The 12439-nt window shown below is 55.7% G+C and overlaps 1 protein-coding gene across 4 annotated transcripts in view; it reads left to right on the forward strand.

Moving 5' to 3' along the window:
* Positions 1-12439, forward strand: part of PRKAR1B (protein kinase cAMP-dependent type I regulatory subunit beta) — an 85358-nt gene that overhangs the window by 42401 nt on the left and 30518 nt on the right. For all 4 annotated transcript variants that reach the window (XM_061210139.1, XM_061210142.1, XM_061210141.1 and 1 more), the window contains exons 5-6: positions 7093-7154; positions 8010-8056. In XM_061210139.1, the coding sequence (XP_061066122.1) occupies positions 7093-7154; positions 8010-8056 (109 nt within the window). The remainder of the gene's footprint in view (positions 1-7092; positions 7155-8009; positions 8057-12439) is intronic.

Genomic DNA, 12439 nt, shown 5'->3' on the forward strand with positions numbered 1-12439 from the left:
TGCTCCATATGGAACCCCAGGCATTTGTGTACTTTTCCCCAGTGCCAGGCATCGGGGTGGAGGAAGCAGCCACAGACGAGGTGGCTCCGGGCTGCCTGAGGCAGAGGCTCCTGGGATTTATAAACATTGTGCTCTCGATGCCCCAGCAGGGAGTGGGCCGCCCCACGTCCACTGCAGTGAACAGCTACGCTTGAGTTATTGCTGTTTAGAGAGAACTATTTGGAAACTTGCAGTCAGTTTCACCCAAACAGTGGAAAAGCCTAAACATAAGCCAGGCACCCTGTCGGGGCGCTGGCTCCCAGCAGACGAAAGCCCCTCTGTTACCCGGGCTGTGACATGCAGCAGAAAACAGGGTGTCCCCATGGTGCTTGGGCACCAGAGCTTTGCCTGCGGGTCCCGGCTGGTTCCTGGAACGTGAATAACATTGACCGTGAGCCCGGGCCAGCAAAGGAAAGAAGTTCTCCCAAGGCAAAGGCAGCAGGCGTAGGGCTTTGAGAACCGTTTCCAATGTCAGGTGCACTTTTTCCCTTGGTGGCATCATTCTGAAGTCAGAAAACACACTCGTACGCACTCGAACACGTTTTCTGCATTCAGTGGGGCCTTTTTATTAATGTTGTCCACATCGCTCATTATTCCCTCCTGGTCCTTGTCACCACACGCGTGCACTCTGTGCTGACCCGCTGCTGGAGCGTCTGCACTATGTTACGAGCTGGTCTTGCGACATCACCAGCCGGGGGTATAAACACGCATCCTGGCTCTGACATCCCCCACTCCCATGCTTCTGAAAGTTTGACGTTTTTCAAAATAAAACGTTTAAAGAAATATAGACACAGAAATATTGGAAATGCTAATGGAGTTTTTTCCTTATGACTGGAGGTGTTCCTGTGGTCATTGTCACAGCGCTTTTGCTTAAAATCACAAGAATTCTGCTCCCATTCCCATACTTACAGAATGCAGAGGGGCAGATTGTTGGAGCCGGGGAAGGGGGGGGGGAGTGGCAGGTTTTATGTGCGGCTGGGGTGCAGGGATCCTCACTCCCACCTCAGAAGGGGGGCAGGTGCTTGGGGCAGGCGCAGCTCTGATTGGCTGTGGGCACCTCTCTCCCCGTCCTCTGTCCTCTGCTGCACTTGGGTGGCCTCACTCTGAGAACTGGTCCAACCTGTTTGCTTCTGCGGGTTTCTTTGCAGGGGTGGGGGCAGGAGGTGTTTACCTGTCAGGCCACCTGCAGCAGCAGTTCGGCTATATATTAGAAATGTCAGCCAATAAAAGGGAATAAAAGAGCCATAACTGGATCATGAGACTGGCTGAGCTCAGGGGCGCGGAGTGCTCCTTTGGCATCATTCCCAGGGTTGGGAGAAGGGGCTCGGAGCTGCTGTGTGCACAGGGTTTGGAGCCAGCAGAAATAATCACGGTGGCTCCTGATCGGGAGGGTTCCAGGAGTGTGGTCCTCTTGGTTAATCTCCCATCATGCCGTGAGCTGTGCCCATTCTACAAGTGGGTTAACTCCTGGGCGACTCAGCCCCTGGGCCCCTCCAGGCAAGTTTTGGGGTGGCACCAGCTCTCTGGGTTGCCATCAAGGGAGCGTTTGTCACAGGGATGACCACACCCCTTGTGATGAAGGCCCACATGTACATCTGTCCCCCCCACTGGACAGTGGGCCCCTTAGGCAGGGGCTGTAAACGGAGGCTGGGGGTCAGGAGTCAGGTGATGTAGGGATTGTGGCAGACAGAGCATGTGCTCCCACCAGGGTGGGAAGGGGGCTGAGTTCTTGCTTCATGAGAACAAAGGCCCCACGTTGCTAGATCTTCCTTTTTTTCCCCCAAAGAAAAGCCAAAAATTTGGATATTTATTACTCTCTCAATTTTTAAATGTTGGGGCTAACTTTGAAAATGGGGCCAAAATTGGCCCATGAAGAATCAATAAAGCACTAAAGAAAATTCAGTGGTGACCAAAGACCTTCCCTTCCAAAGAGACCCAGGTCCCAGAGGTTTTATGGGTGAATTCTGTCAAACTTCAACAAACTGTCCATCCTTTTACGAGTTGCTCCAGAAAATAGAAAACAGGAGAAAGCTGCTCAGCATATTGTATGAATTTCATATGAATTTGGAGGGACACACAAATCAGCCTATAACAGACACATAGAGTATGTGCTGTGTGAGTGTAATACCAGGATGGAGCCATTAGTGGGTGTTGTTGGGAAAACTGGCTAACCATCTGGGGAAAAACAAACCAGATCCCCTTCCTCACGGACAAAAGGCCTAAATATGAACCCAAAAACTATTTGGCAGAAGTTAATTGCTATGGACTGAACCGTGTCCCCCAGATTCACTTATTGAAGCTCTAAGCCCCAATGTGATGGCATTTGGAGGCAGGCCTTTGGGAGGTGATTGGGTTTAGGTGAGGTCAGGAGGGTGGGCCCCCAATGGTGGGATTAGTGCCCTTATAAGAAGACACCAGAGAGCCTCGCACGCTCGCTCTCTGCCACATGGGGGCACAGCGAGAAGGCAGCCTGAGTAAAGCCGAGATGTGCTCCTGAAAAAACGGAAGAAACAGGGTGGGATCTGTAGCACGATGCCGTTTGGGGGTAAATTTAAAGTACATGCATATAGCTCAAGATTCCATGTTGTGAGAGAAAGCATACAATGAAAAGGAAATCCCTCAAATTTCAGAACAAGCACCAGTGCAAGGGGGACGGGGGAAGTGGGTAGAAGGGGGAGAAATTGTCAACAAGAGCGGATCACCAGTGTCATGAACTCGGGCACAAATTTGCATCTGAGGTTTAAGATGCTAGTAGGTCCCACTAATGCTGGCGTGGCCAGATGCAGTTTGTGGTTCCATCGGGAACATTGGGGTCTGCTGCTGAGTGGGTGGCCGAGCGGGAGGCTGATGGGGGATGAGGGAGAGGTCCAGGTCTGTCCCCCCGACATGTGCCTGCTGTTAGAGAGCGGGGCAGAGGTGGGGTGTCCCAGGAGGAGGACGGGGAGAGTGGGAAGGGCTCTCCTTCCCTAGAACCTGGAGCACAGCGGGCCGCCTGGTCTCTCCCACCAGCCCCGTCGTCCAGAAGGAGGCTGGTGCTCTCTGGCCGGCTGAGCACTGGACTGGTCCCAGAACTGGGGTCTACGTCCGTGCGGCCCTGCCAAGTGACTGTGGACAGGCCTGCCCATGCTCTGTGCTGGAAGGGTCTGCGGTGGCCCCGTGAGCTACAGAGTCGGTATCTGAGGCTTAGTGTGGAGGGTGGGCCGCCAGGGCTTCACAGCGCTTTGGTGAGTGAGTCCTTCCCGGGTGATCTTCTTGGTCGCTTGAGGGCACAGTGGCATTTTATAGGACACGCCCCCATGGGCAAGCTTCCAGGGCCTTGACCCCAGGATCCTGGGACCCCTGGGGCACCTGCCTCCTACAGGGGAGAGGGGTATGGCTGGTGAGTGTGGTGGGACATCGGCACAGCCTGGGCTGGTCTGAGCCACTGCAAGGCCAGCCTGCTGGGCCGTGGGCTTTGGGGCCACACAAGGCTGCCCATCCCACACCGTCCCCTGGTCCCCAGCCCCACGCAGTCTAATCTGGGAGGCCACCCGCCCTGAGAGCAGGTTTGAGGTCAGATCACGGAAGCCAGAAGGAGTTGGCTGGTATTTCACCCCAGGAGTGGGTGTTCTCCGACCATCAGAGAACATTCTTCACCCTCATTCTGAAGAGATGGCCTGTGGGAGAAGGCCCGGTCTCCATGGCAATGTGTTCACACCCCCAAGGCCTCAGGGCCAGCGTCTGGCTTCTGCCAGGGTGGGGACCGCAGGTGACACCCAGAACCGATCACACCCCAGAAGGTGTCGGGGGGCCACGTGGCCCTCCCAGGGGGGTGGATGCCACCAGGAGCTGGGAACCAGGCATGCCCAGCGCCCACCCCCAGGGCTCGGGTTCATCTCAGGGTCGAGGGAGGCACCCCCCCCGGCTGGTGCCTTCCCTTCTTGCCTTAGAATTGTTTTCAGAGACACTTTGCTGCTTAGCTAAGGTCAGGGTGAAGTGAAGGCTTAGGTGGCCTTGGCTGCTGACTTGACTGTAGCTTCGAAGGTCTTGTTTCCAAGGTCAAAACAAGTAACTTACCAGCAGGATGTGTTCTAAACATTTACTTGCAAGTCAAGAATTAGCTTTATTTTATTTTATTTTTTTTAACATCTTTATTGGAGTATAATTGCTTTACAATGGTGTGTTAGTTTCTGCTGTATCACAAAGTGAATCAGCTATATATATACATATATCCCCATATTTCTTCCCTCTCGCGTCTCACTCCCATCCTCCCTATCCCACCCCTCTAGGTGGTCACAAAACACCGAGCTGATCTCCCTGATCTCCCTGTGCTATGCCGCTGCTTCCCACTAGCTAGCTATTTTACATTTGGTAGTGTATATATGTCCATGCCACTCTCTCGCTTCGTCCCAGCTTACCCTTCCCCCTCCCCATGTCCTCAAGTCCATTCTCTACATCTGCGTCTTTATTCCTGTCCTGCCCCTAGGTTCATTAGAACCTTTTTTTTTTTTTTTAGATTCCACATATGTGGGTTAGCATGCAGTATCTGTATGACAGACTAGGTCCATCCACCTCACTGCAAATAACTCAATTTTGTTTCTTTTTATTAGCCGTATTTTAAAATGGCACTTGGGCAGTGGGGTTTGGATTTAAAATAAACAAAAACCAAAATGTCTGTGTTGTTGGAATTAGCTGTGATGAACATTTAAACTACTTTTGGGCTGAAAATAACAAGCCCAAAATGGAACAGCTCTGTTTGCATGATTTTTTCAGAAATATATCAAGTTGGGATTCATCAGCGGGTGTTTTTTTTTTACTGAGGTATTGTTGATGAACAATATTACATGTTTCAGGTACGACATAGTGATTCATAATTTTTAATGGTTATATTCCATTTATAGTTACTACAAAACACTGGCTATGTTCCCTGTATAGTTCAATACATCCTTGTAGCTTATTTATTTTATACACAGTAGTTTGTACCTCTTACTCCCCTACCCTGTCTTGCCCCTCCCCCCTCCCTCTCCCCACTGGTAACCACTAGTTTGTTCTCTATATCTGTGAGTCTGCTGCTTTTTTGTTATATTCACCAGTTTGTTGTATTTTTAAGATTTCATATATAAGTGAGATCATATAGTATTTGTCTGTCTGACTTATTTCACTTAGCATAATATCCTCCAACTACATCCATGTTGCTTCAAATGGCATTCTTTCATTCTTTTTTATGGCTGAGTAATATTCCATTGTATATATGTACCACATCTTCTTTATCCATTCATCTGTTGATGGGCACTTAGGTTGCTTCCATGTCTTGGCTATTGTAAACAGTGCTGCTATGAACATTGGGGTGCACGTATCTTTTCGAATTAGTGTTTTCATTTTTTTCAGGTATATACTCAGGAGTCGAATTTCTGGATCATATGGCAACTCTATTTTTAGTTTTTTTCAGGAACTTTCATACTGTACTCCATAGTGGCTGCACCAGTTTACATTCCCACCAACAGTGTAGGAGGGTTCTCTTTTCTCCACATCCTTGCCAACATTTGTTATTTGTGTTCTTTTTGCTGATGGTCATTCTGACAGGTGTGAGGTGTTATCTCATCGTGATTTTGATTTGCATTTCCCTTCGTCTGTGGTGTTTTGACCTCAAGGGTCAGACCTCATCTTGAATGTGAATTTGAAAACGTCAGTTCCATGTGGACGATCGGAGGCCACACCCTGGTGTGAAGAGGAAAGTTCTAAGCTTGGAAGTGGACCCCCATCTTCGGGAGGCCAGGCAGCAGAGGGGCTGCCTGATGGCGGCCGAGGTTCCCCTGTCTGAGGACCCCGGCCCTCGTAGCAAGACCAGGGAGGGTGCTTGTCAGAGGCCTTGGGGCCCAGGCCACGCATCTCAGGACAGACTGCGGCTCGTTTTCCCTCCTGATCAGGAGACCAAGGGATCGGGGCAGCAGGCGGGGCTCAGGTGGGGCTCAGGTGTGCCTGGAGGTGGAAGCGTGACTTAGCCAAGCGCGGAAGGATGGCGTCCACGTGGATCAGGCCTGAGAGCCGAGCTCTGACCTGACGTGCACCTGCACCCTCTCCCCCCGCCTCCCTGCAGCCTCTGGTCACCTGCCAGACCCCTGGGGTGCTGCCCTCCTCCTCCTCCTCCAGAGAGAGAAAGAGACGTTTAAATAGAGGGGAAGTAACTGCCTTAAGACTTACTGATGTTTTCTGGGCCCTGGGAGCGGGCGATCACAGGGCTGTTTGGATCTCTGGTCCTGCTTTTGCTTCCCCAGGGTCTGGCACCTGTGGCTCCTCTGAGGCTCCTCCATTGACCGGTTTCCAAGAATCCCCTTTTTAAACAGGCAGGCGGGCAGCAAGCAGGCGTCCTGACTGCCAGGGTGCATTTCCTGCCTGAGGGGCCCCAGCTTCTTGCTTCTCTTTTGGGGAAACGTGTGCCTGGCGGTGGGTCACATCCCCGAGCGTGGTCACTGCACTTTGGGATCCAGACCCTGACCTCTGACGCTGCATCTGGTTGCCATCCCAAGGAGATGAAGGGTCCTGGACCGACGTGCACACTCCCCCTGGGCGATGGGGCGTCCCCACCTGCCCGGCAGCCCCCTCCTCCCCACGCCCCCTCCCATCCTGCCTGTGGGTCTGTTTCACACTAAACTCAGGCGATGGAACGGCCGGTCTGCCTGGTGGGCACAGCCCAAGCCAGCCTCCTCGGCCTCTGTGCCCCTCGAGTGAGCAGTTGCAGAGTCTGGTTTCTTCCCATTTCTGCATCTGGTGTCTCGACACCCTTAGAGGCAGAGTGTTCACCTGGGAGGAAGCAGAAAGCAGGTCAAGACAGGTTGCCATGTCCTAGTGGAAACAGTCACGACCTGTCTTACGCTTCCTAAGTGGGGTCTGTGGGGTGTGATCCCATTTTTGTGAGACCCCAATACGTGCAGATCAGGAGGTCGTGACCAGGGACAGCGGGTCCCAGGGGTCGTCGTCTCCCCTGAGCTGGGGAGCAGGAGCCGTGTGAAGCCCCGTGAGGGGCAGGTCGCCTGGTGCCCCTGCAGCAGCCCCATGCTGTGCTTTCTTTTCCAGCGACATATTCGATGCCATGTTCCCCGTCATGCACATTGCTGGGGAGACCGTCATACAGCAAGGTACGCCCCCTTCTGCCCCTCCTCGGGGCCAGAGCCCTCTGGGGAGAATTGGTCATTCACTTAGAAAGTATACTTAGGGCTTCTCTGGTGGCGCAGTGGTTAAGAATCCGCCTGCCAATGCAGGGGACATGGGTTCGATCCCTGATCTGGAAAGATCCCACGTGCCGCGGAGCAACTAAGCCCGTGCACCACAACTACTGAGCCTGTGCTCTAGAGCCTGTGAGCCACAACTACTGAGCCCACGAGCCACAACTACTGAGCCTGCACTCTAGAGCCCATGCTCTGCAACAAGTGAAGCCATGGCAATGAGAAGCCCACGCACCACAATGAAGAGTAGCCCCCGCTTGCCTCAACTAGAGAAAGCCCGTGCACAGCAACGAAGACCCAACACAGCCAAAACTAAAAACAAATAAATAAATAAATTCATTAAAAATAAAGTATATTATACAAAACTCCCACTGTCTGTCTTGAGAAAAGCCACTAATGACACTTCAGAACAGTCCGCTTAACAAGTCAACGTGTGTTAATACGTTTCGATAACCTCCTTGTTATTAAAAACATGGCGGAGCTGTGCTGAGCCCCGGCAGCATGCTGGGGGTGGATTTCAGATGGCGGTGTCAGGAGAGGACGTGCCCGTCGGCCTGACTGGAGTAACCGTTTCCCTACGTGTGTGAAATAGGCCATCGTGTTCTGCACCTTCCATACCTACAGCTTTTATTTAAGGATTTTTTAAAATTGATGAGACCTGGTACTGCTTCGCAGAGGTCTGTGAAGCAATGCCGAAAGGTGGTTTATTACAAGAAAAACAAAACTCCGCATTCTTGCATCACGTGTCCTGTTTCCCTTTTCTCGTAGGGAACGAAGGGGATAACTTCTACGTAATCGACCAAGGGGAAGTGGACGTAAGTATCTTGAACTGTTTTTGGAAAATAACTCCTGTCTCTGCGCACAAGCTCAGGGCTAGAAAACGTCTTTCTGAGTGATGCGTTTCCAGTTTTTCAATCCAGAAGTGACAGAGTTCACTTGAAAGATACTGTAAGCATATCTGAGCACAGAGTGAAATAAGGGCGCCTGCCGTCTGCTTCCTGCACAAGCCGACTGCGGTCCCAGGGCCCCGATTGACCAGCCCTGCCCCAGCCGGGAGCCCACGACCCAGCAGGCTCACTCAGCCACACTGGGTGCTCACGCTTTTTAAGTGTCTACAGGCCTCGTGGCTCTGGCTTTACGATGGAACCAGGCTCCGTCCGTCCCAGGGATGTGATGCTCCCTGATTTCGTTCAGCTTCCTCCCTTTACTTCCTGCCTTCAGGAGTGAGGGACCCAGGCTCCGGTTTGGAGGGAGGAGCGCCTCCTTCAGTCGCCTGCCCCCGCAGGCTGAGCCCACCCTGCTTGGATGGCGGTGTCCTTGCCTGGGGCCCCCGCGTGGGCTTCTCCAAATGCGGGGCTCGGCCTGTGCTGCCCTCTGCCCCAACCTCCCCCCCACCCCCTCCCCCTCCTCCTTCGGCCTCCATGAGTGTCGTCCTCTCGGCTGGGCGTTAGCAGTGCATCTGCCCCCAGGGTTTTCTCTGTGGCCCTGATTCGGTCCAGCTTGTGCACCTGTTCCCAGGAGCGTCTGGTTAAGGCCGGCCCCGCGGCAGACTGGCCCCCGCGCCCCGGGCTCGGGACTGAGCCCGTCCTGGGGTTCTGGAGTCCACGGTCCCGGCACCGTCAGGGCACGTCCGAGGGGCCCCCGAGTCAGCTCCGGGCCCAGGATGCCAGTGCCGGGGATGGGGCGGGGATGGGGCACTGGCGGCCTCCACACGTCACCCCCACAATCTGAGCCCCCACGAGGTGGGGTTCCCGCTGCCGTCTGGCAGTGCCGCCCCGGTGCGCTGACCCGGCCCAGTTCTCAGGGCTCGGCTTCTGGCACTGCCAGGCCATTGTGGCGGGGCTGGGGCGGCATTTGCTCACTTGTTCCGCCAGCAGCACGTCTGCGTCCATGTGGTCGCGTGTTCTGGGAACCGGCAGGCGGTCCTCGGCTTCCGGAACTGGTGGCACAGGAAGTGACTCACCACGGGGACCTCAGGGCGAGCGGCACACGGAGTCGGGGTTTCTGTCTGTCCTGAGCTCGGGGCCTGGACCAGGCCTCTGGGGGCGGGGGCTGTTCTGTCTCACACCACAGGAGGAAACTCAGGCAGGAGCCGCGGGCCTGGGGCGGCCACGGCCGCAGAGGGGGTGGCAGATGGAAATGAGTGCAGGCTGCGGCTCCGACCCGGGCTCAGGCTGCCAGCCCGGCCACCTCCTGTGGGCTTCGCTTTGGGTTAAAACAACACCAGCCCAGGAAGCAGAGGAGACCGACGAGGCTGCCTCATCCCGGCGTCTCCGGAGCTGCCCCCTTCAAAGGTGCCGAGGGGTCGGCTGGCTCCAGGCTCAGGTCCGGGTCCTTCCTCGGGCCCTGACCGCTGTGTGGGCTTCTTCTGCACCTCGGTCCCTCTGCTGTCACCGCTCTCCATCCTGTCCCCCGTCCTCCGTCCCTTTCTTGTTTTCTTTCTTTTTTTAAAAATAAATTTATTTATTTATTTATTTATTTTTGGCTGTGTTGGGTCTTCGTTGCTGTGCGCAGGCTTCTCATTGCGGTGGCTTCTCTTGTTGCGGAGCACGGGCTCTAGGCGTGCAGGCTTCAGTAGTTGTGGCACGTGGGCTCAGTAGTTGTGGCTCGCGGGCTCTAGAGCGCAGGCTCAGTAGTTGTGGCGCACGGGCTTAGTTGCTCCGCGGCATGTGGGATCTTCCTGGACCAGGGCTTGAACCCGTGTGCCCTGCGTTGGCAGGCGGATTCTCAACCACTGCGCCACCAGGGAAGTCCCCCCCTTTCTTGTTTTCTTGCTCAAATGTCGATTGAGCACTCATGTGCTGGACACTTAGAAAGCCCTGAGGATACACTTTTGGGGACATGGCCCCTGCCCTTGGGGTTCATAGTCGTCGGGGAGACACCCTGGAAGGGCATTCCCAGTGAGCATCTTGCCTCTGGGCCTCTACCCGTCCTTTCCCTCTGTTCTTATTCCTGCTCTGACTTGCAAACTTCTATGCATCCTTCGAGACCCCACCCAGGCAGAGCCACTGGGCTGATGACCGAGATAGGGGCTCTCCCTCGTGCACAGGGTCCCACAAAGATTGGGTCCTGCTTTCCACCCCCCGGAATGTCCTCCCTCTTCTGTGTTCCTTGGAGTCACATAACTTCTCTAGTTCAATCCCGAAGATGTCGCCAAAGTGCCGACTCGTGTCACCAGAGCGTGTGGCTAAGTGAGAGTTGAAATGACCCTGGGGTTGGCACGTCGGAGCCCGGCTTCTCCCCAGCGAGCAGATGCAGGGATGGCTGACCTTTGGCCCAGAGCCCTGTCCTTGTCTTTCGAGGAGCCTCAAGGGCCTACCGTCGGGGTCCCGTGAGATGTGCCTCCCTGGCTAGTGTGCTCCACGCAGATGCGAGAGCCCAGGCCTTGTGGTTTCCTGGCTGCTGCCTGGACCTGGGCCCTCATGCCTGGAGAGGCAGCATCTCTGTGTTACTCCACATGCAGGGTTGGGTGGAGGCCCTGTGGGTGCCCCCAGTACGTCTGCCCCGCCCTCTGTCCCCATTAATCCACCTCCCACCACCCTCCTCGGCAGACCCCGTGCACAGTAAAGATGCCCTCTCCCTCGCAGGGAGGAATGGCCCCAGGTGCTGGCGGCCACCTCCCCTCTGAAGGTGTGAGCACACAGGAGGGTGTGAGAGGCAGGCGCCCACTGGACCCACCACTGCCTGAGCGGAGATGCTGGAACCGGCCACAGGGCTGAGCGCTGGCGGGAACCCTACCTGATGGGTGGTGGGCCCGGGGGGTGGGGCTGTCCCCCGAGACAGGCCCCTTGGCCCTAACCTCTCAGCCCTGGGCGTTCTTGCCCACTCGCCCCCTCCGGACTCAGGACCCCCGTCCCAGCAAACTGTAGAGTGCCAGGTGCTCTCACCTGCTGGCCCGCACCTCCATCTGTGAGCGAGGGGAGGGGCTGGCTTGGCCCACTTGTCTGGGCAGGACCCCTCCCGGCCCCCAGGGATGTCACCGAGCCAGGTCTCTCCAGGCGGGGGACATGGGGAGGCGACCGTGTGACAGGGAGGTGGGGTCACTTGCTGTAACTGGGGTTACAGGCAGGTCCAGCCCTCCCCGCAGCGGCTCAGGTACGAAGGCAGCTGTGAGATGCCTGAGCCCGGATGTCTGGGCACTGTGGGCGGATGCCACTTTCTGGCTGACTCTCCAATTCGGGACAGTCAGCCCGGATGGGACAAGGCGGCGGCTTGGGGGCCGCCCCTCCGTCAGTCTCATCAGAGTTTCCAGCTGCTGGTGGGCGTGGGCGGGCCGGGCGGGGCGAGGGAGCCTGCAGAGGGAGCTCCTGAGATGTGGGCGTGAGCACACGATAAACTTGCAGGGCCCGAGCCTTGTGGGTGAGGCCACGTTTAAAGGAATCAAAGATGCTCAGTCAGGAACCTGGGGTGAAGAAGTGGCCTGCTGGCTACCAGCACACATTCTAATAATGACTGTTATCACCGCTCTGGGTACGAAGCTGCAGCTTCTCCCAGGCCTGGAGCCGTGTTTTGTTTGCTCCTTTCTGGCTCTGCCTTCAGGGGAGCAGGGGAGTGACCCCTGACCAGGGACTGGCCGCTTGTGAGGGTTCCGAGGGTGGCTTTTAAGGCTTGAGTGAGGCCCATCTTGTGAGGGCGGGGGGAGCGGAGACTGTGTCTATCACGTTGTTGCCCTGAAGCCCCCAGGACGTGGGCTCCCCTCGGAGGCCCCATCCTGGCCTTTAAACGGGCATGGTTTGGGGGTGGTCATCCAGAGCCCCCCTTCTGCAGGCTGGACACTGCCCTCTGACCAGCGGCGCCCTTGGGGGGGACGGCCAGGTGACCGGATGCCAAAAACACCAGCTTGGTTTAAATTACGGTTTTCCAGAGAGACGCGGAGAGTGCTGGCTGCAGTGTGTGTGTCACCGAGAGCTATAATCCATTTTCCTAAGTATAAAAATATCTCCCAATTTGTTTTATTCGTGGAACGTAGCATTTCCACTTGAAAGGCCGCTCCTCGGCTGACCCTACAGGCTCAGGAGCACGGTCCCTCCCCGATCCTTCCAGGCCTTTGGTGCTTCAGGGCCTCCTTGGAGGGGGGTCTACCCCACCCCAGGCTCCAGCCCCCCGCCCAGGGCTCCCCCTGTTTCACAAGACGTCTGGGAGGAGAGCCGTTTCCAGTCTCCAGAGGTGGGAGGGCCTCCCGGGGACAGGGCACCCCA

The sequence above is a fragment of the Eubalaena glacialis genome, chromosome 13 (assembly GCF_028564815.1).
Source record: "Eubalaena glacialis isolate mEubGla1 chromosome 13, mEubGla1.1.hap2.+ XY, whole genome shotgun sequence".
Lineage (NCBI taxonomy): Eukaryota > Metazoa > Chordata > Mammalia > Artiodactyla > Balaenidae > Eubalaena > Eubalaena glacialis.